The sequence below is a fragment of the Indicator indicator genome, chromosome 1 (assembly GCF_027791375.1).
Source record: "Indicator indicator isolate 239-I01 chromosome 1, UM_Iind_1.1, whole genome shotgun sequence".
NCBI lineage: Eukaryota > Metazoa > Chordata > Aves > Piciformes > Indicatoridae > Indicator > Indicator indicator.
In genome coordinates this window covers 11,859,556-11,884,324 of record NC_072010.1, presented here as the reverse complement: position 1 = coordinate 11,884,324, position 24,769 = coordinate 11,859,556, and the positions used below count along the sequence as shown (strand labels likewise).

The 24,769-nt window shown below is 39.6% G+C and overlaps 1 protein-coding gene across 1 annotated transcript; it reads left to right on the top strand.

Annotated features, from left to right (window-relative positions):
* MRE11 (MRE11 homolog, double strand break repair nuclease) lies at window positions 1-24,150 on the top strand. Its single transcript, XM_054385321.1, has 19 exons — window positions 1-20; window positions 697-829; window positions 1,659-1,819; window positions 2,505-2,592; window positions 3,457-3,598; window positions 5,826-5,940; window positions 6,658-6,843; window positions 7,763-7,934; window positions 8,651-8,731; window positions 11,300-11,426; window positions 14,211-14,314; window positions 17,143-17,316; window positions 18,723-18,785; window positions 19,681-19,894; window positions 20,704-20,787; window positions 21,820-21,875; window positions 22,341-22,408; window positions 22,788-22,866; window positions 24,100-24,150. The coding sequence occupies exons 1-19, from the start codon at window positions 1-3 to the stop codon at window positions 24,148-24,150; spliced, it is 2,118 nt and encodes a 705-aa protein (XP_054241296.1).
* Window positions 24,151-24,769: the final 619 nt, after the last annotated feature.

The window sequence follows — 24,769 nt, the reverse complement described above, 5'->3', positions numbered from 1 at the left end:
ATGAGTACCATCAATTCACAGTAAGCTCCTGCTGTCTGTAGCTCTGCAGTTCTGTCCTATGAGATAGCAAGACTTCTGTATGTTTGGAATGAGTTAAAAAGAGCTTGGAGCATAGAATCATAGAATGGTTTGGGTTGGAAGAAACCTTCCACTGGGTCTGGCTTCTCAGAGCCCCATCCAGCCTGGCGTTGGAACACTTCTAGGGATGAGGCATTCACAGCTTCTCTGGGCAACCTCTGCCAGTGTCTCACCACCCTCAGTGAAGAACTTCTTCCTTACAGCTAATCTAAATCTACCCTCTTTCAGTTTAAATCCAGCTTAAAGGTCATTTGTGTTTTCCCTTAGGTTATATACTTCCTTTTGTATCTATGTAGATTTATCAGTACAAAGAGAGAAATGAAATGGTTGCTCACCAGGTCTTTTTAAAGACAGAAAACATACAAAGGGTTGTTTAGCTTTTCGTCAGAGAGGTGGTTGCAGGCCTTTTATTGGAGTAGGGTCATTGGGGTAACAAAATCTTCAAACTGGTTGTTTTGGTGAAGTGCTGTTTGCAATAAAAAGTCGTGAAATGTTCTGAGACTATTACAGGAATGATAGAGTTTTACAGAAAATCTCATGTACTTTTAGTGACTTTGGACAGTGTTAAAATTCTGATGTGTGTTGCTCTCTTAACACAAATTTCCTTGTATTTTTCAGGGATGATGAAGACACTTTTAAAATACTTATTGCTACTGATATTCATCTTGGCTATATGGAGAAGGATCCAGTGCGTGGAAATGATACATTTGTAACTTTTAATGAAATTTTGGAGCAGGCTCAAAAAAATGAAGTAAGTGCTGCATTTTGGAAAGAGAAGGAGTGAGACCGTGGAAAATATGTACCGCCCTGTCAGCAGCTCTAAAGCTTAGACCTGGACCAATCTTTAATAATATCAAATTAAACAACTAAACTAAACCATTTAATGCAAACAGTTATATTCCTGTTTCAGTAAAATACCTATGCTTTTGTGAGAACACTCTTACTGTATTATTACCTTGGTCGTATTAGTGGTATTTAGAGGCTTTGTCACTGCAAGAGGGCAAAATAATTGGGGAGAGTGAAGGTAACGATACAAAGTCCTCAGACAACTAAGAAAGTAGGAAAAATAAGTTAAAAGCTTTGAAAGTGGTGTTTCTGTTTTAAAGATTGATGGTTTCTTCATGAAGATAATTTATTTCTTCTTAATGCTTGTTCAAAAGCTAAATATGTACAGAGCTTGCACCTAGTAATGTCACAACCACTGCTGATCTCTTCACACTAGATACCAGAGCAATGAAATGATAATGTGTCTCTTCATGCTGTCAAAGAAAATGTTCAGGAGCCAACCTGGAGACCATTATTAAAACACTTGACTGGTACTTTTTCAGTGCTGTCAGTTGTTTTCTCCTGTAACTCTCCATAAATGGATCTTTTGAGGTTAGGTTTTATTTTAATTAATAATTCAGTTAAACTTTCTTTTTATGAGACAATTAAATACCAACTTGTTTTATGTAGAAGTGCAGATATGAGAAGTTATGTGGAACTCCTTAGAAGAAATAATTTAAACAATTTGCTTAGAAGTCTTGCAAGGAAATAGAAGCTGTATGAAAATAACAGGTTGTTGGTTTTTTTACATACAGGTGGACTTTATTTTACTAGGTGGAGACCTTTTTCATGATAACAAACCTTCCAGAAAAACAGTGCACTCTTGTTTGGAGTCACTGAGAAGACACTGCATGGGTGATCGTCCTGTTCAGTTTGAAATTTTGAGTGATCAGGCAGTTAATTTTCAGTATAGCAAGTAAGTATGTTCCTATAAATTGTGGTGTAAATTTTGGTTTATGTATTGGGTGAACATGGTTTGAATTCTATGTTTTGTATCCTTTGTGACTGGAACCTTGAAGTTTGAGATTTGTTTGCGTGGGACAGTTTATAGGATGACCTCACCTGTCATCTTACAATCTAAGTCTATAAAGGAATTCACACAATTCTTTGAGAAACTTCTGAATGTGCTCTGACATTTGATTCATTTATGTAATGTATAGTTTCTGTCCTGCAAGTGAACCCATTTACATAATTTGCTTTTGTGTTACAATCATCAGATTTCTTTGTGTGTAAACAAAGGCTACACAGCCCAATCCGCTACTGTTGCAGGTACCACACCACATGTTGTACAACTCTTTTTATAGGCATGCTCTAAAAAAAAATAGGAACTTTTTGCTATCCCATTCCCAGTGGGAAGTGCCATTCCAGACCAGGAGTAAGAATCTTCTTACGCTCTGCAGCTTAAGCTTATTCATGGCCACTTAGCAGTCTTTTAATGGTTGGACTCATGATCTTAAAGGTCTTTTCTAACCAAAACAATTCTATAATTCTATGATTTGTGCTACTGTCGTGATATATTTGTGGTGACATTAAAGACAATATTTGAAATTTCATAAATTTGCAGATAGATTTTAACTTTTTTATTTCCTTTTCTTGTCCAGGTTTCCACTGGTGAATTATCAGGATCCAAATCTAAACATTTCTATTCCAGTTTTTAGTATTCATGGCAATCATGATGATCCCACAGGGGTAATTATTGTAATAATTGTACTATACTGTTCTGTTACAAAAATAATATTGTAAAAATAGAGATTTGTATAGAAATATGGTTCTTGAGGAACAGGCTAATTTTATTCAGTTGCTCTGCTCTTTACCTAAATACTTTGTTTATCTTAAGGAATTATTTTAATTAGTGGCAACAAGTTAACTGTCACATTAAAAAAAGAATGGAAAGAAGTTAAGGGATCCATATAAACTATGGCTAAATTCTTAATGTATATAGATTTTGCTAATTGAGAACATAGTAATTTTTCGTGCCAAGAAATGGCAGCCTTTCAAAAAGTTTCTGGAACAAATTCTCTCTGTAGAAATTGAAAACTTTTTTTCTTGAGGGGAATCTTGATACTCTGATTTGTACATATGCAATTTACATCCAGCCAATGCTAGTTCAAATATAAACAACTAGAAGTAAGCAGGAAAAGGTCATTTAGCAAGCAACAAAGCTCGTGTGTTGAATGAATTATTTTGCATTTTAGACAAACATCAGTGTGTCCTGCTAAACTCAGGACTTGGTATGTCAGAAGTTTACCTCTAAGTCTTTAGCTTTAACAGTTTTCTGTAGTGCTTTAGAGACTCTGGCCACTTGCGGGGTTTTGTTTTGTTTTTCTAAATTATTTAATGTTTAATTTTGCACTATTCAAATTAAGCAAGAGCTGTAAGGAAAAGGGATTTGTTTCTGTACCCATGAGTACCAAAAAAAGCTAATTTATGTGACTGAGTTTTTCAGCTGCGGAAGTTGCTTAAGGACGGATTCTCTCTTTTGAGACTGTTTCGCTTTGACTTTATAAACAAAACATTCTACTCAAAGTTTTTATTTCTCAATATTTTCTACAGGCAGATGCACTGTGTGCACTGGATATTTTAAGCTGTGCAGGATTGTTGAATCACTTTGGACGTTCAGCTTCTGTGGAGAAAATAGATATTAGTCCCATTTTATTGCGTAAGGGTAGAACAAAAATTGCTCTGTATGGCTTGGGTAAGTATTAGCCTGCTGGACTGTTCATCTACTACTGAAACTCAATAGTTCTAAATTAAGTTGGAACAAATATGTAGTGCTGCAACAAATATGAAGGTCTAAGTAATGTTCAATTAAAGAATATAAATTCAGTGACAGTGTCAGGTTTCTCATCCTCCTGCATTGTCACTGCAGATTTTTTTTCTTTGCTTTTTATAGAAAAAAACCTAGGTAAATCCTCCAATAACTGTCTTCCTACACTCTCAGTGGTCTTAAATGAACTCTGATTGGGTTAGCCAAAGATCGTGCCTGTGTACCAAGTCTGGGCAGTCACAGTCTAATATGTCACTGTTGTATATTAAGCTTACTTCTTCCTGTTTAGGTAAAACTTTGTTTTATGTTTATGGTTTTCAATATAACCAAAACAACACATGAACTATCTGAGCAGAAATCTAATTTCTGATGTGTCTGTCTGAAGTGACTCAAATAACATTTGTCACAGGTAACCTCAGTTTCTTACAAAGAATCTCATGAAGAGTTTCATATTTTTAAAGGTGTTCTGTGGTGGGTTTTCAACTCCACTTAGTCCCTTTCTATTTTATCCTCCATCTTTCTCTCTGTCCTCACTTCTTACATAGAATGGTTATGGTTGACTGGTTTCTGTTGCATTTTTTCCCCTTATTTTATGTTCAGTCATGAGTGCTTAAAGCACTAATTTCCAAGCATCTTTTATAGCTGTAAGTCCTAGTTTGCTCTGATTTTTAAGATACTTTAAAATCTTGCTAGATATTCTAAGGGTTGTTAGTAAAGGTTCTTTATATCCATGATATATCCAAGAATTTTTAATAACCAAAATTGCTTCTGGGAAATTCAGCAGTTTTAATATATGGGTGTTGATGCATGGAAATGTTCATGAGATGTTTTGTTGTGCTTGTGTCAGGGTTATATACCCTCTTGACTTGATTTAAAGAACACTTGTTCTTATGCAGAATACGTAAACATACTGAAATGCATCATGAATCCTGGGTATGGGTGGGTTTGCTTTGTGGTTTTTTTTTGGGTTTTTTTGGTTTTTTTTTTTTTGTTAAAAGCACCAAGGAAATAAGCAGTGACAAACAGTTCAGAAGCACTGCAGACTTTTTCCTGCTGTATGGGAAAGCATAGACTTGGCAGGGTTTGTGGTTTACTCAGAATGTTAGGGTTTGGAAGAGACCTCAAAAGATCATGTAGTGCAACCCACCTGCCAGAGCAGGTCACACAGGAATAGATCCAGGCAGGTTTTGAATGTCTCCAGAGGAGGAAACTCCACAACCTATCTGGTTGCTCTGTCACCTGCACAGTGAAAATTATTTTCCTTATGTTTACGTGGAACCTCTTGTGCTCCAGCTTGCACCCACTGCCCCTTGTTCTATCGTTAAACATCACTGAGAAGAGCCTGGCTCCATCCTCCCAACGCTTACCCTTCACATACTTAGAAACATCAATGAGGTCACCCCTCAGTCTCCTCCAAGCTAAAAAGCCCCAGCTCCCTCAGCCTTTCCTCATAAGGGAGATGTTCCACTCCCCTAATCATCTTTGAAGCACTGTGCTGGACTCATTCAGCAGTTCCCTGTCTTGAGCAGAGGGGCCCAGATCTGGACACAGTATTCAGATGCAGCCTCACCAGAGTAGAGTGGGAGAACTTCTCTTTGACCCACTAACCACACCCCTTCTAATACACCCTGGCATGCCATTGGGCTTCTTGGCCACAAGGGCACGTTGCTGGCTCCTGGTCGTCATGTTGTCCACCAGGAAGTATGCTTAAATCTCCATCTCTAATCAATAGTATTTGTTTTTTAGGCTCCACCTTAAAAGAAAATATACATCTTAGTTTGTCAACAAGAAACAAAACACCTGTTCTGATATCTTTCATTCTGCCCATAGTCAGTTTGGCACTAGAAACTGGCAAGAAGTCTCAAACCCTATGTAGTTAATGAAACTGCTTTTAGCAACTGTTTAAAGGTGGATTTCATGTTAAAATGTCTTATTTTCATAAGTCTATCTAGCAAAATAACCAATTTATACTTTAACTCATTCAAATTCATAATCACACCTCAGACTTCATAGGTCATGAAAACAAAGATCTGATCTTGCCACAAGATTGTGTTCTTCATGCTCTTTTTAGTAGAACTGCTGTTAAAAATGCTTTAAAATAAAGAGTAGGTTTACCACACAAAAATGATTTAATGTTTTGTTTTGTCCACTCCAGGATCTATTCCAGATGAGAGGTTGTATCGTATGTTTCTTAATAAAAAAGTAACCATGCTGAGACCAAAGGAAGATGAAGATAGTTGGTTTAACTTGTTTGTGATTCATCAAAATAGGTAACAGTATTGACTGAATTATGATGACTTAAAAACCTGTTGTGTTATTTCATTAAACTGCCTTGGAAAGGATAGATGAGAAATCCAGCTGGGCAATTAGTGCTTCTTGTGCTTGTGAGTAGCTAGTTTCTTAAAATTTTCCCATATGAAAGTGTTTTTCTATAGCTCTTCTTAGAAAAGAATCATAAGGGGGAAAAGCTGAAATAAATTAAGAATGCTGGGAAACCTCTTCCCAGACTCTCATAGTTAGGGGCAGTAGAGAGTTCGTAGTGAAATACTGAATTAATGAAGTCTTGACTGCTTGTTAGAGCTGAGGGAGTATTAAAGTTCATATTGTATTTGCTGTCCTCGTTCAAACTATAATTTGACAAGTGCTGTACTTTCCCTTGCACTGCTATACTTGACACAGTTTGTGTTGAAGAGAGGAAAGGCAGCATGTGTTATTTCTTCCTGCATGTTCCTCCCAACAGTGGTAGTGGGAGCAAGCAGAGTTCTCTCCCACATCCTTTCTTAGTTTTTCCTAAGAGTGTAATCCTCATGTGCAAATAATAGTGAGGCAGAAGTCAACAAATGTACCTGAAATGTAATATATGTCAGATATTTTTGCTGAATGTTCTGTATCATATTAAATCACACTGATGTTTTTCTACTCCTTTGATCCCCCCCTTGCCCACCCATAACTGTTAGGACTAATTATTTTTCTCTTTTCTTCAACAGGAGCAAACATGGAGCTACCAACTACATTCCAGAACAGTTTTTAGATGATTTTATAAATCTTGTTGTGTGGGGTCATGAACATGAGTGCAAAATAGATCCATTCCCAAATGAACAGCAACGTTTCTATGTTTCTCAGCCAGGAAGTTCAGTGGTGACAGCTCTGTCTCCTGGAGAAGCTGTGAAGAAGTGTGTGATCTTTTCTTTTTGTTACTAATTATTTCTTGCCCTGTGTCTCATGTGTTCTTTTGAGACAGGAAAATTGCTTCTAAGTATGAAAGGACTTGTGCTATAGTGTGGATTAGCTTCAGAGTGTAACATAATGAAGTAGATGGAATCAGTACCTAGAATAACTTTTGATTTACTTAGGATTAAACCTAATATTTGAAGTAAATTAATGTACTGTGTACATGTGCTTGTCTGTGGAATAAGCACAATCTAAATACAATAGAACTGAAGTTTGGCAGTGCCAACCCTGAAGTACGGATCCAAGGACTTCCTACAGCATTTAAACTTTGATTCCTGAAAAGTAAACATGAATTTAAAATGTACTGTGTCCAGTTCTGGGCTCCTCAATTTAAAAAGGACATTGAGATACTTGAACATGCCCAGAGAAGGGCAGCGAGGCTGATGAGAGGTCTCGGCTACAAGCCCTAGGAGGAGAGGCTGAAGGAGCTGGGGTTGTTTAGCCTAGAGAAGAGGAGGCTCAGGGGAGACCTTCTTGCTCTCTACAACTACCTGAAAGGAGGTTGTAGACAGGTTGTGGTTGGTCTCTTCTCCCAGGCAACCAGTGGCAGAACAAGAGGACACAGTCTCAAGCTGTGCCAGGGGAAGTTTAGCCTTGAAGTGAGGAGAAAGTTCTTCACAGAAAGAGTGATCTGCCATTAGAATGTGCTGCTCAGGGAGGTGGTGGAATCACCGTCCCTGGAGGTGTACAACAAAAGTGGCACTTGGAGCCATGGTTTAGTTGTCAGGTGGTATTAGGTAATAGATTGGACTTAATGATCTCTGAGGTCTTTTCCAACCTGGTTGATTCTGTGATTCTGTAATTCTTTATGTAACAGTTTTTTTAAGTTTAGCTTTTAGCAAGTTACCTCTCTCCTTCCAGACACATTGGTTTGCTGCGTGTTAGAGGGAAAAAAATGAACATGCAGAAGATTGCTCTAGAGACAGTGCGACCTTTCCACATGGAGAATGTTGTTCTAGCTGATCATCCAGATCTATTTAATCCTGACAATCCTAAAGTAACTCAGGCGATACAAGCATTCTGCATGGAAAAGGTAATTTGTAATGTCAGCAGTATATGGGTAATAGTGTATGGATGGGGATTGGGATCTATGACTGATTTTGAGACTGGAAGATGAGAAATATTGTGTCTTGCTCTGTATTACTTGAGATGGACTTAGGCAGTGTTTCCATAGGAAACCGATTACATGACATCACTGCAGCCTTGGCTTCCAGGTGCCTTAACTGGGATGACCTATTAAAGTAGGCTGGAACTGCTTTATGGGGGTCTGTGTCATCTTTGTCCAAAAATTCCTGCCTTAGAGTGGGGCAGTGTTGGGTGTGCACTTCGGAGCTAGCATAAATACACGTGGCTAAGCCCTGGGAGCTGGGCTGTGCAGTGCAAAGTAGCGAAAGTAACTAAGCAGGTTTACTAATTGTTCTTCATACTTCGGCCTGTATAAGTCTCTTCCTGCTTTTCCCTGAACTAGAAATTTATCAAAGGCTAGTGCTTATGAAGTAAAATAGTATGAGTGACTAGTGATGTCTAGTGTTGGACTACACTGTATCTGAAAGAGAAGCCTTTCATTATTTTTCTCTCATTCGTTGCTTTGGCTCTTGGCCGGATACTGGTACATAGGTGTTTCACATCCTATAATTGTCTACTTCTATAGCTCCCACCTGCAGCTGCATGTTGTACTTGTTATACTTGAAGGGTTTAGGCATCTGTAAGAGAACAAAGTGGGATTGACTTTCAAATTCTGCTTCACAGGTTGAACTGATGTTGGACAGTGCAGAAAGAGAACGCTTGCTAAATCCACGCCAGCCAGAGAAGCCTCTCATAAGATTACAAGTAAGAAGTTGTTTTATTTGGATTGCTTTGGTTTGAAAGGTCACAGAGAATAGTTTCAAAGTGAAGTCATACTTCAGTATCACAGTATATCAGAGGTTGGAAGGGACCTCCAGAGATCATCAGGTCCAACCCCCCTGCCAGAGCAGGATCGCTTAGGGTAGTCTGCACAGGAATGCATCCAGGTGGGTTTTGAAAGTCTTCAGAGAAGGAGATTCCACAACCCTCCTGGGCAGCCTGTTCCAGTGCTCTGTCACCCTGACTGCAAAGAAGTTTCTCCTCATGTTGAGGTGAAATCTAGGTTCAAATTTGAACCCATTGTTCCTTGTCTTATCACTGTGAACCACCGAAAAGAGCCTGGCCCCCTCCATTTGACACCCACCCCTCTGATATTTATAGACATCGATCAGATGCCCTCTCAGTCTTCTCCAGACTAAATAGTCCCAGGGCTCTCAGTCTCTCTTCACAGGGGAGATGCTCAAGTCCCCTAATCATCTTTTTGGCTCTCCGTTGGATTCTCTCCAGCAGTTCTGTCTCTCTTGAACTGGGGAGCCTGAAAGTGGACACAGTATTCCAGGTGTAGTCTCACCAGGGCAGAGTAGAGAGGTAGAAGAACTTCCATAGACCTGCTGGACACACCCTCGCTGATGCATCCCAGGTTCCCCTTGGCTCTCTTGGCCACAAGAGCACATTGTTGTTCCATGCAGAACTTGCTGTCCACCAGCACTCCAAGGTCTTTCTCTGTGGAGCTGCTTTCCAGCAGGGCAGCCCCTAACCTGTCCTGGTGCCTGTTGTTATTTCTCCCCAGATGTAGGACCCTGCACTTGTCCTTATTGCACTTCATGAGGTTTGCCTTCCCCCAGCTCTCAGCCTGTCCAGGTCACGTTGGATGGCTGCACAGCCTGAGGGGGTGTCAGCCAACCCCCCCAGTTTTGTATCATCAGGGAACTTGCTGAGGGTACTCTCAATCCCCTCATCCAGGTTGTTGATAAAGATATTGAACAAAACTGGACCCAGTACTGATCCCTGGGGGACACCACTTGCCACACGCCTCCAAGCGGACTCTGTGCTACTGATGATGACCCTCTGAACTCTGTTGTGGAGCCAGTCTGCAATCCACCTCACTGACCAGCCATCTATGGCACATCTCCTGAGCTTTTCTGTGAGGATGTTACGGGAGACAGTATCAAAAGCTTTACTGAAGTCAGGATATATGACATCCCCTGCTCTTTCCTCATCTACCTACTTGGTCATAACTTCATAGAAGGCTATCAGATTAGTCAGACAGGATCTCCCCTTGGTAAATCCATGTTGACTACTCCTGATAACCTTCTTGTCTTCCATATGGTTAGAGATGACCTCCAGGATGAGCTGCTCCATCATCTTTCCAGGGATGTAGGTGAGGCTGACTGGTCTGTAGTTGCCCGGGTCATCCCTCTTGCCTTTTTTGAAGACTGGAGTGACATTTGCTTTCTTCCAGTCATCAGGCACCTCTCCTGTTCTCCATGACTTTCCAAATATGATGGAGAGAGGTTCAGCAACAGTATCAGCCAGCTCTCTCAGCACTCGTGGATGCATCCCATTGGGGCCCATAGATTTGTTTGTCTTGAGATGGTATAAGAGATCTCTAACCCTGTCCTGATTGACCAGTGGAATGTCTACATCTCTCCAGTTCTGCTCCCTTGCTTCTAGAGACTGAGGTTCCTGAGGGCTGGTCTCAGGAGTGAAGACTGAGGCAAAGAAGGCATTCAGCAACTCTGCCATCTCTGCATCATCAGTTACCATATCTCCCATCTCATTCAGCAGTGGGCCCACCTTTTCCCTGCTCTTCCTTTTATCGTTGATGTATTTCAAAAACCTCTTCTTGTTCTCTTTCACCCCTCTGGCGAGATTCAGTTCCAGGAGGGCCTTGGCTTTCCTTGTTGCATCTCTACATTCTCTGGCTGTATCTCTATAATCCTTCCAACTGACCAGTCCTTTTTTCCACATATTGTAAACCTCCCTTTTGTTTTTAAGTTTTACTAAGAGTTCCTTTCTTATCCATGCAGGTCTTCTGCTTGCTTGACTTGATTTTTTTTTCAAGGGAATACATTTCTCTTGAGCTTGTATAAACACATAATATATGGAACTTCTTACTGTGTACAGGCAAATATAAATTGCCTTCATACCATGATTCTGTTTACCTGTGATATGACCATGTTTTGTGGTAAAGCCTGAGATGAGTCATAACTACACTTCACTGGTGGTTTGAATGGCTATTTACAGTTTTTCTCCAGTTGTATTATCCTGTGTCTGTTCCTAACCTCATTTATGGAAATTTTCCTAAAGGCTATTAAGTGATACAAATTAAGAACAAGTTATGAATCCGGGTTGTTAATAGCTATTCTGTTAATATTATTATTAGCTGTTATTATCCATGAACAATCCTGCATACTATGGGAAAGCATTAATTTTAGGTCGACTTCTTTTTTACTTTAATTTTTCCTTTGAAGGAAGACAACCTCATCTTGATTTGTGTGGTTTCTCTATTTTAGTTTGTTTCATAATCATTCTTTTCCGTTCCTCTCTTAGGTTGATTATGCAGGTGGCTTTGAACCATTCAGTGTTCATCGTTTCAGCCAGAAGTACATGGACAGGGTGGCCAACCCGAAAGACATCATACACTTTTTCAGGCATCGTGAACAAAAAGACAAAAATGGTAATTATAAAGGAAGGAACCATTCACTGGCCTTGGTTGTCACAGTCCTTCCTTGATTTAGTTACCTAGCACTTGCAAAGGCTTGGTGTCTACCATCTATTTTACTATAGAAGGAGTAAAGATGCATCATTTCAATGGAGTCTATATATTGCACAAGTATTTCTGTTGTATTTCTGGGTTTGTCTAAAAATCTGATGCTCAACACAGTATCTGCTGACAGTTCCAGATAAATAATTCCTTTTTCTTTGGCCTCAAACCTTGTTGAGTTGCTTACAGTAATCTATACAGCCCTATACCAGACTGAGTTACCTCATGATTCCATGGTGATTACCATGAAAGGAATGAACATCTTACTCCTGAGACTTCTTGGAATGAGATTGTTTGGTTTGGGTGCTCTGCAGAGAAAGAGATGGGTGTTGTGTTCTTTCCCTTTGCTTTTTAAATTTTCTTACTGTGTTAAGTCATTTACATCTAAAATAGCCATGGGGGTGTTTGTATATTAAAAAAAAAAAGTCCAAATGTACGACAACATTTTGTTTACCCTAATTAATGATATGCATGAGGTGCACTGGGCTTGTCTATTCCAGGCATGTCCATTCAGACGTGTGTGCAAACCAAATAATAGCTGCTACTGTTGAAGCATTTCTCACTGTGCTTAGAATTTTTAATAAATGGTTAATAGAAGTTGCCCAATTACTAGATTCCTAATAGTCCCTAATGAAGATAAAGCTTGCACAAGAACATGCTGTGCTAAAGAACTGTTAATGTTTCACATTAGTGCTTTGTAAGGACTCCAGTTCCACTGACAGTTTTTACTTATGCTGTGAGCTTTATGGAATCATAGAATCCAGAAGGTTGGAAGAGACCTCAAAGATCGAGTCCAACCTGTCACCCTAAACCTCATGACTATCTAAACCATGGCACCAAGTGCCACGTCCAATCCCCTCTTGAACACCTCCAGGGATGGTGACTCCACCACCTCCCTGGGCAGCCCATTCCAATGGCCAACCACTCTCTCTGAGAAGAACTTTCTCCTCACCTCCAGCCTAAACCTCCCCTGGCACAGCTTGAGACTGTGTCCTCTTGTTCTGGTGCTGGTTGCCTGGGAGAAGAGACCAACCCCCTCCTGGCTACAATCTCCCTTCAGGTAGTTATAGACAGCAATGAGGTCACCCCTGAGCCTTCTCTTCTCCAGGCTAAACAGTCCCAGCTCCCTCAGCCTCTCCTCATAGGGCTTGTGCTCAAGGCCTCTCACCAGCCTCATTGCCCTTCTCTGGACATGCTCCAGCAATTCAACATCTTTCCTAAACTGAGGGGCCCAGAACTGGACACAGTACTCAAGGTGTGGCCTAACCAGTGCTGTGTACAGGGGTACAATGACCTCCCTGCTCCTGCTGGCCACACCATGCCTGATGCAGGCCAGGATGCCATTGGCTCTCTTGGCCACCTGGGCACACTGCTGGCTCATGTTCAGGCGGCTGTCAACCAGTACCCCCAGGTCCCTTTCCACCTGGCTGCTCTCCAGCCACTCTGACCCCAGCCTATAGCTCTGCATGGGGTTGTTGTGGCCAAAGTGCAGCACCCGGCACTTGGATTTGTTGAATGCCAATGAATGAGCTCAAAACATCATGCTTTATGAACATTTAACATTTTAATTAGGCTGTATTGATCTTGGTATATGTTGCCTTTTTTAATCAAATAGAATCACAAAATGTTAGAGGTTGGAAGGGACCTCTAAAGATCATTTAGTCCAACCCCCTTGCCAGAGCAGGCCACACAAGAATGCATCTGAGTGGGGTTTGAATGTCTCCAGGGAAGGAAACTCCACTACCTCTCTGGGCAGCCTGTTCCAGTGTTTTGTCACACTCACAGTGACAAGGCTTTTCCTTATGGAGCCTCCTATGCTCAAGCCTGCATCCATGGTATAGTCTCGTTAACATGAGACAGCTGCCACATCTGTCACTGTTTTATCAATACATTTTAATTTTCCTTCTTAACATGTACCTTGCCTTCATGAAGGGAAAGTAAAAAGAATACCGTTCTTTTCACTGCTTCATTAGATGCCCTCTAATACTTGGGAGGTGGCTTATAAAGCACTCAATTTTCAGTTCATGTGCATATTATTCCATGGATCATTACAGGTGATGTTAAGACTTCATGAGTTCACAAGTTGGTACTGTTTGTTTTGTCACAGCTGCTGATATATCAAAGCTGACAGAACAATGTTTTGTGCTTGAATGTGGCAGATGTCTGAAAGCAGTCTGTAGTCACTATATTTGTGTGGTATGTGGTAACCTCAGTTGATTATCCCTTTCATTCTTCTGTCATTCCTGCCTTGATGGCCAAGAATGGGGGGGCAGCCTCAACAAGCTATGAAAAGCAGCGTGTTTTGGAGGAAGATTCCTTCTCTAGTAACAAGTTTACTTGTAAAAGAAACTGATTCTTTGATGAGTCCTTTGATTTTTCTTTTGTCATCTTCCAAAGTTCAATTATAATAGCATTCAGGGCATAGTATTTAGTTTATAATTACAGGCATTTGGTAGTTGGAAGAACACTTTGTATCTGCTAGAGGTGGAGTTGTCTTGTACAATTACTGCATCCATCATGCTTACCCCTGTTTCTAGACTGGAGACTGTATGGTTAGAGCAAGAAGCCTTTACATATTTTAAGAGGCATATACAATTTTAAGAGCTATATATTAACCTTTTTCTTATTAGTCAGTGGATGATAATAATTAAAAGCTGCAAACATGGGTGACAGTGCCACTCTGCTTTTCTATTCTAGACAGTGATATTAATTTTGGAAGGCTGGTTGGCAGACCCGCTTCTGAGGGGATGACATTGAGGGTGGAAGACCTTGTAAAGCAGTATTTTCAGACAGCAGAGAAGGTACCTTTTTGATTTTAATATTTTTTTAATTGGAATATTGTTTACTTTCTTAATGGAAGTAGTGTGCCCTTGAAAGATTCTGACATCCATCTAGAAGTGAGTTTATTTCCTGTGTGTGTGAATTCCTATATGAGGTATATGTCTTAGGTTAAGAAGTAACTCTTGTATGCAGGTTGCAAGTGAACACATGCTGGTTTGAGAACATTCTGGTGACTCTTCATGTAAGCTTGCAATGTCTGCCCTGTACTGAGTGATGTGTCGTGTTCTTACAGGAGGAATGTGAGGCAGCATGCTCTGAGGGAAAAGCTACCTTAATCTACTAGAGGATCAGTGTGAGACAGTACAGTTTTCTATTGCCAGCTGCCTTGGAGTAACTTGTTACTTTGCAGTATTTTTGTGTCCTCAGACATAGTGCAATGCCACATTATATTTAAAGTAGAGCAGGGTGAAGGAAGAGAGCCCCTCAAGAGTTTGCATTCTCCCTAACCTTTCATTAAACTTGATTTATTTCCCTTTCCCAACCCCAGGGTACTAAGGTCAGTGAATTACACACCCAAATGCTTGATCATGTAGATCAACATGATCAAGCATAACTTGAAGAAGATACTTCAGAACACATTTTTAGAAAGCCGGTAGAGCAAGGATTCCTTAGGCACATGCTCTTGTGAGACCCCACCTCAAATACTGCAACCAGTTGTGGTGTTGTCTTCATGAGAAGGACACAGAGTTTCTGGAGTGAGTCCAGAGGAGGGCCACAAAGATAATCCAAGGGCTGGAACGCCTCTGCTACGAGGATAGGCTGAGGGAGCTGGGGTTGTTCAGACTAGAGAAGAGAAGATGCCGTGGCGGACCTTAAAGCTGCTTTCTAATACTTGAGGGGATCCTACAGGAAGGCTGAAGAGGGGCTTCTCATAAGGGTGTCTAGCAATTGGACAAGGGGGATTGGTTTTAAGCTGAGGGAGAGCAGGGAGACTGGATATTAAGAAGTCCTTCAATACAAGGGTGGTGGGACTCTGGAATAGGTTGCCCAGGGAGGTTGTGGATGCCTGCTTCCTGAGAGCATTCAAGGCCAGCCTGGACAAGGCTTTGGGCAGTTGAGTCTAATTGTGAGGTGTCCCTGCCCATGACGTGGGGATTGCAGTAGCTGATCCCTAAGGTCCCTTCCAACCTAAGCCATTTATGATTCTGTGTTAAGTGTTGTCAGTATTAGAATGGCATAAATCATGCCCTGGACAGACTGTTTGCCTTCTGAATATTAGAGGGAATCCAGAGTGACTAAGTCAGAAATAGGTGGTACTGCAAGTGTATGCTGCCCCTAAATCCCATGGGGAGGGATATCAGTGTCAAAATCAGGGCACTGTATTATTCTATGATAAACAGATTTTTATTTTAATCTCTTTTCATCCCTTTCTGCAAATGTCCCTGTTAAACCATCTCCCCAACTTGTTCATATGTTCTTGTACTGGTCCTTGTATAAAGACTTGAAAGAATCTATTGATGTTCTGGGAAGGCTTGCAGTGTGGGGGTAACATGTTTTAAGTTAACACTGGTAATAAAATAAAGAGGGACTGAAAAGCATATTGTGCCCCAAAATGATGACAAAGATCTTAAGCATTGTGTTAAGGCAGCTTGTGCTTCAGGTTTTGCTAGACACCTGATCCTGTCTGATTTAGGGAAGCAAAAGAGTCTTTGGGTACTAAGGTAGCATTGGGCTGCGTTTGCTTGTTTAAAGGATGCGAGACCAAAAATAGCTAACAAGTACCAGGCTGTTCAATTCCAGTATTGCTGGTCAGCTGAGGCCTGGGAATTGAAATCACTGCTGTTTGTCTCTTTTTCCTTCAGAAGAGAGCCTAATTGTTGAAAATCAACATGGCATTATTACAGTCAGTCACTCTTTTGAGATGCTTCTTTTCTTGTAAACTTTTTATTTTGTAATAGCTGTAAAATTTGTTCCTCTTTGTAGCATTACTTCAGGGAAGGTTTCATACTTCTGATGCAATCCTGAAAATAATTTCTAAAGGACATCTTGGAGGATCACAAATCACTAATATGCATATGTAGTGCTTTTTACTAAGAAATTATCTATGTGTAGTTTAATGATAAAAGAGGGGGCCATTTAAACATTGTCATCCACTTGGAGGCTTCATTCTCAGGATGTCTGTTACTGTATTGGAAAGGAGGTGCTACCCAAAACACCATGGATAGCATCTGCTACTTGAGTGTCTGTAATAATATCTTGATGTAGAATATATTGATGAGTATTATCTCACTTGATGAACATGTGAGAACTATTAGCATTTGAAGAACTGCATTTCAATAGACTTCTGCTTAATAGCTCTTAATGCTTTATAATAATTCTCCCAGTTTTGTAACTGCCATTTTTTAGTGTTAGGAGTTTTGCAGTAAAACCTATCATCTGTAAGAATTCAGGGGTTGTTATTAATAGTGGTTTTATTTCTGCACAAATTGATCTTCAGTTTAAAAAAAAAAGAAGGGACTACGAAGGAATACAGTTTCCCTTCACTCAGCAATACATTTCAGGCAAATTATTTTAGATATGACTAGCACTGTAATTTCTTTATGAAACTTTTCTTTGACAAGTCTGGAAAATACTCTGGTAAGTAGATGTAACATGCTAGTAGCAAGAGAGTTGTAACTATATTATGATAAATAACATGTTTGCTTATTGCTGTGCTTTCCTCTGACATCTTCAGTGCACATTACTGGTTTTGGAACCAGCTTGATGTAATATTTCTCTGAAACAGCAGCAGTATTACTCACTTTGATGGCAGATGCTTCTTAATAAAACATTTTCCCCAATTATACAGAAAGTACAGCTTTCATTGCTAACTGAAAGAGGAATGGGAGAAGCAGTGCAGGAGTTTGTGGACAAAGAAGAGAAAGATGCCATAGAAGAGTTGGTGAAATTTCAACTAGAAAAAACACAGAGGTTTCTTAAGGAGCGTCGCACTGAGGCAGAGGAAGAAAAAATAGATGAGGAGGTAATATTCTATTGATGTTAATTTCTTGGGAGAAGGTAGACAAATAATACGAAAAAAAAGTGCTCTCAAGCCTGATTTTATAAATTTGGCTATGTGTGGAGCGTGTGCAATACTCACATCTAGATGCTTTCTGGAATTAATAAATACGGTGATGAAGTTTCAAATGTGTAGTTTAAAAGCTTGTATTGCAAATGAGGTTTAGGTATGCTTATACTGATCACAGGATGTCAGGGGTTGGAAGGGACCCAAAGAGATTGAGTCCAATGCCCCTACCAGAGCAGGCCCATACAGTCCAGCTCAGGTCACAGATGAATGCATCCAGACAGGCCTTGAAAGTCTCCAGAGAAGGAGGCTCCACAACCTCTCTGGGGGAGCCTGTTCCAGTGGTCTGTGACCCTTACAATAAAGAAGTTCCCCCTTGTGTTGAGGTGGAACCTCCTGTGCTGCAGCTTACATCCATTGCTCCTTGTCCTATCGCAGGGAGCAAGTGAGAACTTTATTTGCACATGCATGCTTACAGTCACTCTAATGTATGTAGAGATATATATACACTATGAGAAAGATGGTGAATGTAATCTTAGGTTTTTTTCATATGGTCTTAGGTAAGAGAACAAGAACAGGGCAAATATTTAAGAAGCTTATCCTTCGGGTGTTCTTTTTAACTTCTAACTTCCTGCACCTCAGTCTCCCAGAGACAAACCTGATCTATGTGTATCTAATAATGCTTGTGAACTGCTGTGTCAATTTGTTGAGCTTCCACATGAGCCCATGTATTCAGTTCTAATAGTCAAGCATTGTGTGACAACTTGTTCTGCAGCTTAACTGGGAACTCTGTAAATAATGCTTTGTGGGGAGAGAAATGTTGCACCTATCTGATTTCTTCCTGATTGTTTTAGTTCATGAGGGCTTGTTTGGGGTTTTTTTTGTGGTTGATTTTTTTTTTTGGCTTCTTTTGTTTTTTTTTTTCCCCCCTGTCTTTTGGACTAGTATCTTCTTTCCCTCTCACCCAACAAGTTGAGCTTTCTCAGCTATACTGCAATGTTTGTCTTTTTTCAATATAATTGTTTTATATCTTGCTTCTTTATCTCTGTCCCTTCTTTTCCAATTATTTGTTTCACTGTTCCCTTATTACCAAACTATGCATGCTCTCCTTCTCTTGTATATAGTATCTCCAGCTTTTCATCATGGCCCATGCTTTTTTCTCCCCAGTGATGTAGCTCCAGTTATTAATAGAACATGAAAGTTTTTAACCGTAGGGCAAAGGCTGTAAACAAACAATTATTCTTGAACTTGTCTTGACCTCATGAGCTTGGCTTAATTCAACAATCAAGATTTCTCACTGTGTCTTGATTCTTATATGAAATGAACTGTTATTGTGACAGGAACTCTTTTTTTATTTTATTCAGGTACGAAAGTTCAGAGAGAGTAGGAAAAAGAATACTGAAGAAGAGGATGAGGAAGTTCGTGAGGTAACTTCTTCGAAATTAGAACATAGGCTGAAAAATGGAATGGTGACTTCTGCATAGGAATGAAGTCCTTGCCAAAATGTGCCTGTCTGTCCAGGGAAGATTAGTTTTTTCTTAATCCTTGGTATCCTATGTGCCCAAGCTGCTGCTCTCAATTTGGCCTTTGAGATCTCTCATGCATATTTCTGAGCCTGAATGTTCAGTCATTCTTTCTTTGAACTGAGATTAGACCAGAAAGGTGACCTTCAGAGATTTGCCAGCCAGCTTAAACTATTTGTCATCCCATCCCATCACCAGTGGACATGTAGATGGGCTGTATTGAGTGATACTACTGGAACACGTTGGTATTTCTGGTAAATCTTTAGGTACCATTCTCCTTAGATCACCCAGAGACTCATATCTGGATTGCGTATGTCTTTCCAAAGAGAATTTCCGACTGCTCACAGCAGTGGTACTCCTTTGTCTCTGCAGGCTGTGTGGGACTGGCATGAAATTTTGAGAAAAATGACACCCAGGATGAGATTCTGAGATCTTCCTGTGAACTAGTTTTCTTAAGCACCCACTGTTGTCATGAAGATGAAGTCAATGGCACCCAGAGGGTGCTTCCTCTGAGCAGATGGACATAGTTGACATAGGGTGACCTGAAGTATTCACCAAACTCCACTGGCAGTGTGTCATATTAGCTAGCTTGATTTTGTTACCAGAACTTAGCTAACTGCTTTATATGGACACATCTAAGTTAACCAGACTAAATACTGCCTCTGCTTTTTGACAGACTTCCTTGCTTTGATAACACTGTGGATTTGGGTCTTCCAAGACTCAAGTCACAACCAGGATGTAACAATGGTGCATTTAATCGTTTAAGATTTTTCTTACAGCACTTACTGTTCCATTTCAGGCAATAACCAGGGCTAGAGCTCACAGATCCGAGGATGCTGTTCTTGTCACAGCCTCCAGTGATGAAGAAATGGATACAAGTGTGAAAGGCACTGGTGATTCAGATGATAGCCTTCCTGCAACGCTGACCAAGGGAAGGGGTCGGGCAAGAGGTAGGGCAAGAGGTGCAAGAGGTCAAAGTTCAACAGCAAGAGGTTCATCTCGAAGGGGAAGAGGTAAGAAAAACTTCACATTCTTTGTACGGGTGTAGTATTGTATACAGTTGACTGCTTACAAAGCTTAAGTTGTGACTTTCACTGGATGTTTAAAAGAAAAATATTTTGCTTACCAGCTGTGGAAACATAGTAGACTCTTAATAGATGCATTATTGGGAAACTCTGTGCAAAGAATAGGGAGAAGGTACAGATTGTCTCTATCCTAATACAAGAGACTTCATTGTTTCTAGTGACTGAGAAGATGGGCAGTTGCCTGAGCAAAATGAATCAACTAGTTCCTTGGCTGTGCATGATTGTGCACTTCATGGTGATAGTGGTACTTCTAATATATATAAAGATATATACAAGTCAAAAAAGAAAAGATGGAGTCTTGCAGTAAGACACTCCTTTCAGTGGTTTCAGTAATACCCCCAAGGGTCTAGAAACAGAATGAGTTGAAACAAGGGTAGTCATCTTACAACTGATTTGATCACTGCCTTTAAAAGTTCTGTGAGCATGTGCTCCAGTGCTGTTGTGATCCTGTCAGAGCAGGGGCATGTGTGTTAGAGGCTCTGTCTATGGAGCTTTGAACACCTGACCCAGAGGAGTTCTTCTGCATGTAAGGAAGGGCTTTAATATAAAGAAGAAAGTGAAGGCTTAAAGAGGGTTGTAGGTTTTTAAGCGGTGGTATTGCAAGCTCTAGGTGAGCGGACTTGAATCCATTTTTATGATTCTATGACTTTGCACTCAGTAATGATAACAGGGGAAAATTAACCAAAACAAACAAGAAAACGCTGGTCAGATTTGCATGTTGTTCATTATCCCTACAGGAAGCACTAGCCAAAGGTCAGCTACTAGCAGCAGAACCTACAAGCCTGTGTCTGTGCCTTCCAAGAATATGTCTATCATGGATGGTAGGTCTTTGATCTGTCCATTACTCTAATCTGCTCTCTCAAATTGTAACAAAAGGTTTTTTCAATGATGAAGTGCCTTAAATGCCTTTATTTCTATTAGTCCACCTGTGAGAGATTTTTTTGATCTAATTGATTAGAATAACTAACAGTGATGAGAGAAAGAAAAATGGAGGGGGGGGGGAAGAATAGTGATTTCCTGCTGTCATGAGTTAAAATGAAATGTGTCAGGAACTTTTAACTAGAACTGGAAATAGGGACCATCTTACTATATTTAGTTCCTTAAGGAATAAGCATAGGAGGAACATGACTTTAAAGCATCTATTTTATGCAGAATATTCCTCATTGAATAAACAGTTTAAACTTCACTGATTTTTGCAAGTCAGTAAGCTTTGATGCAAATTCATTTAGTCTTATGCTGTAGCAAGTTTTGGAAATGACAGTTTTTACTAGGAAGAGAAACTGACCTGTGATTTAAGCTGTGGATGAGAGCAGCCCTTTCTTGCTACAGAGGACAGGCTCTGAGGAAACAGCATAGGTAACCTGATTATTAAAGAAAAACATCCTGCTTGCAAATCTATACCTGAACCCCCACAAAATACTGAAAGGTAGAGCTAAGTTTTAAATTAATCAGAAAATCACCTAAATTTTAAATAGATCAGCAAATTACCTAAAATACTTCAGAGAAGCAAATTTTGGCAGGTGTGTTGCTGTCTAAACTGTTTGATGTACAGGAATATCAGTTACAGTGATATTGTTCTTTTCCTCTTAACCAAAGTTACAGAATGTTTTTCAGCCATACTGGGAAGCAACTGCTGCTGCTGCAGAGACGGTTAGATCCCTGGTAGTCAGACTCTAGCAAAGGCTGAATTTATGTTTTAGTTTGGGTTTGGGGGGTTTTGCTTGTTTGGTATTTTGCAGAGGAAATGCATGTTAAGCAAGTCTTAAAGTAAACAGATACATACATGCATACATAACATTATTTGCATTTGGTTGTGAGAGCACTTTAAAAATATGGCATTTGTTTTATTTCAGCCTTTAGGTCTTTTAAATCAGACGCCTCCTTGAATTCATCTCAAGCTTACTCTGAGGTAAGAAGCATCTTGCATGAGCAAAGTTGCACTGCCTTTTGCTGTCTTCTGATTTGAAAAATAAATGCATGATGAAAACATTAGCCTAAACCAGCAAATGTTCCCAAGCTATCAGTTCCAGCAGTAAGTTTCTGCATGTTCATTTGAAGACCTTTTCTACCTGTTTTTGGGTACGGTGTTTGGCTGAGAAAACGGAAGACAGTTTAATTTGTGACTGTAGCATAAGATACAGAGTGTATATAGATGAGTATTTTGGGCAGTTCTGCATGATTAAAGATTTGAAGAGCAAAGCTTGTGCAGTATTTGCACATTGTACAGTTTATTGTAACTAAGTAGGTATGTAGTTGGAAAAAAATCCCAAAGGTTCTGTGCTACAGTACTGTAGTATTATGCATTGTTTCTCTGTAAGAATAAATTCTGTGAAAAAGCTTTATCAATTTGGGGGTTGGTTTGTTTGTTTTCCAGGAAATTATAGATGATGACTCTGATGTAGAAGATATTTCTATTGCTCCTTCTTCCAGAGTAAATAAAAGGTCAGTATGTTTACTTCATGACAGCCTGATCAGAAGATCAGCAGTCAGCAGAGTCCAGGGATCTGATCCCACCTGAAAAAACAAAGAGGTTTTTATGGAAGTCATAACACTGCTTAGAAAATTTATATAAATTTTTACCTGTTATTGTGGGTGATCATTCTGTAACCATAAATTGGTCTACTGATAGAAGCTAGGTCAGGGCTTTAGAATTAATATTAGTTGGAGAATTTGGGTTTCTACTTACTCTTACTGGAATCTTAATCTCTGTATGGTAGTCCAAATCTAAATTGAAGGAAAACTTATTGGAATGTCTGGTAACTGACAATGTGCTGATGCCTTGTTTTTTTGTTTTTTTTTTTTCCTCTTTCTATGTTTCAAGGTTGTCAGCTACATCTTCATTTAGTAAAAGACCTTCACAAACGCAAACATCTAGAGGAGCTGATTTCGAGTCAGATGAGGTATGGTATTGAGTGGTCTTTCTTATTTCATATAAGTTTCTATGGCTGACTTGCTTACAGCTATTTGAATAAAGCGTTTCAGAGTGAAATTGAATTTTTTTTTCCCCACTAACAAGATTAGATTATTGCACTAGCTTTAATTAGACTATATGCAGAATCATCAAAAATCAGGCTAGAAAGCACCTCAGGAAAATATCCAGTCCTTTTTCCCTTCAATTCTTAATCAGTTAATTGTCATTCCTGCAACATGTGGAATAGTTATTTTGCCTGGGGAAGAAAGTAATCAGAATCTCTTCTAGTACTCTACTAGATTCTTTCATTTATTTAAATCTTTTATTTAGAAGAAACTTTTTTTTTTTTTTGTATTTAGAAGTGGCTATTTTCCAGGGCATTTTATTGTTACAACTTATGTAAATACACTTTAACAAAAAATTAAAATATTCTCTTCAAGTTTAAGATGTCTGGTTGTGCAGGATATATTTGAACTGCTAGGAAATAGTTCCATAATTTAACAAGTAGAACTTCATTCACAGTTTTGTACTGAATAGAATAGACATTATGCTGACAAGCACTGTCCAGTGTGTTTTCACAGACTACCAGACTGTCATGTAAGGTCAGAATACTAACTAAAAATGTCACATGTTGGCCACTTCAGAGGAAGTGTTACCTTTTTGTCCCTTCTCTCCACTCTGCTTTCCATTCTTCTTGAGATGCAAAACTATATCTTTGTCTGAATATGCAAAAATCAGCAGTATTTTTCAGTCAATTATGTGTGATATATATGGACATAACTTCTTCGAGGTGTGTGTAACATTCTCCTAGGTTATACCTGACATACAGATTGTTCCTCACTTCAGAGTAGCTGCTCTGTCAACTCAGTTCCTATTCTTTGTCCGTCTAGATCTGAACTCCTAAATCAAGGGATAACCTCTTTCATATGAAAACCAGCAAAAACATGTCACAAAACATGACATAATGTGACCAGAGTTCCTAGTTTGATCTACAGGTGATTTGACTTTTTATAACTCAGAATACACCACCCAGGGAGGTGGTGGAGGCACCATCCCTGGAGGTGTTTAAAATAAGACTGGATGAGGCACTTAGTGCCATGGTTTAGCTGATTAGATGGTGTTGGGTGATAGGTTGGACTAGATGATCTTGAAGGTCTTTTCCAACCTGGTTAATTCTGTGATTCTGTGATTTTGTAATGCCTGTCTGGTTTACAAATTGCAGGATGAATTTGATCCATTCAAAACCACAGCAACATCAAGAAGAGCTAAGTGATTTCTGGCTCACTGTACAAGAGAGACTCTGGAAGTTAGTGAAGAAAATGGAAAGCAGTTTGCAAGTCATTCTTTATGTGACATTTCCATATAAATGATGGTTTGCCTTCTATTTTCACTCCTATAAAATGTTTTTGGTTTGGGCTTGGTTTTCTTTTTCAGTGACACCAAATCAGATATCACTCAGGTATTGCATTGCTTGATGCATTAGACTACAGTCTCTTATATTCTGAAGTACTGCCCAAAGCTGCAGATTCTTCCTAATGATTCTAAAAGTCCTATTTTCTTCCTGGGGTCATAATGTAAATAACAGTCATATGTTTTATAGAATACTCTTATCTCTTTGTCTTGAGCTTTGCAGAGGAGTAAATTTGTAGTAGTGTGTAAGTATGGATATGGATATGGACTTGGTCACCGTAATCAAACTTGTACTTATTTGCAGTCTTCTACAAATACAGTTGAAGATTCTGAAGAGTAATAGTTTCACCCAAAATACAGTTTTCAGTGCTGAAGCCATAAAACTCTACTAGGAGAACTAAACCTGCTCTTGCAGTGTTGTTAAACATCATACTATAGAGGAAGGAATTCTGCTCTATAATTCAAGAAGTGCCAAAGGCTTC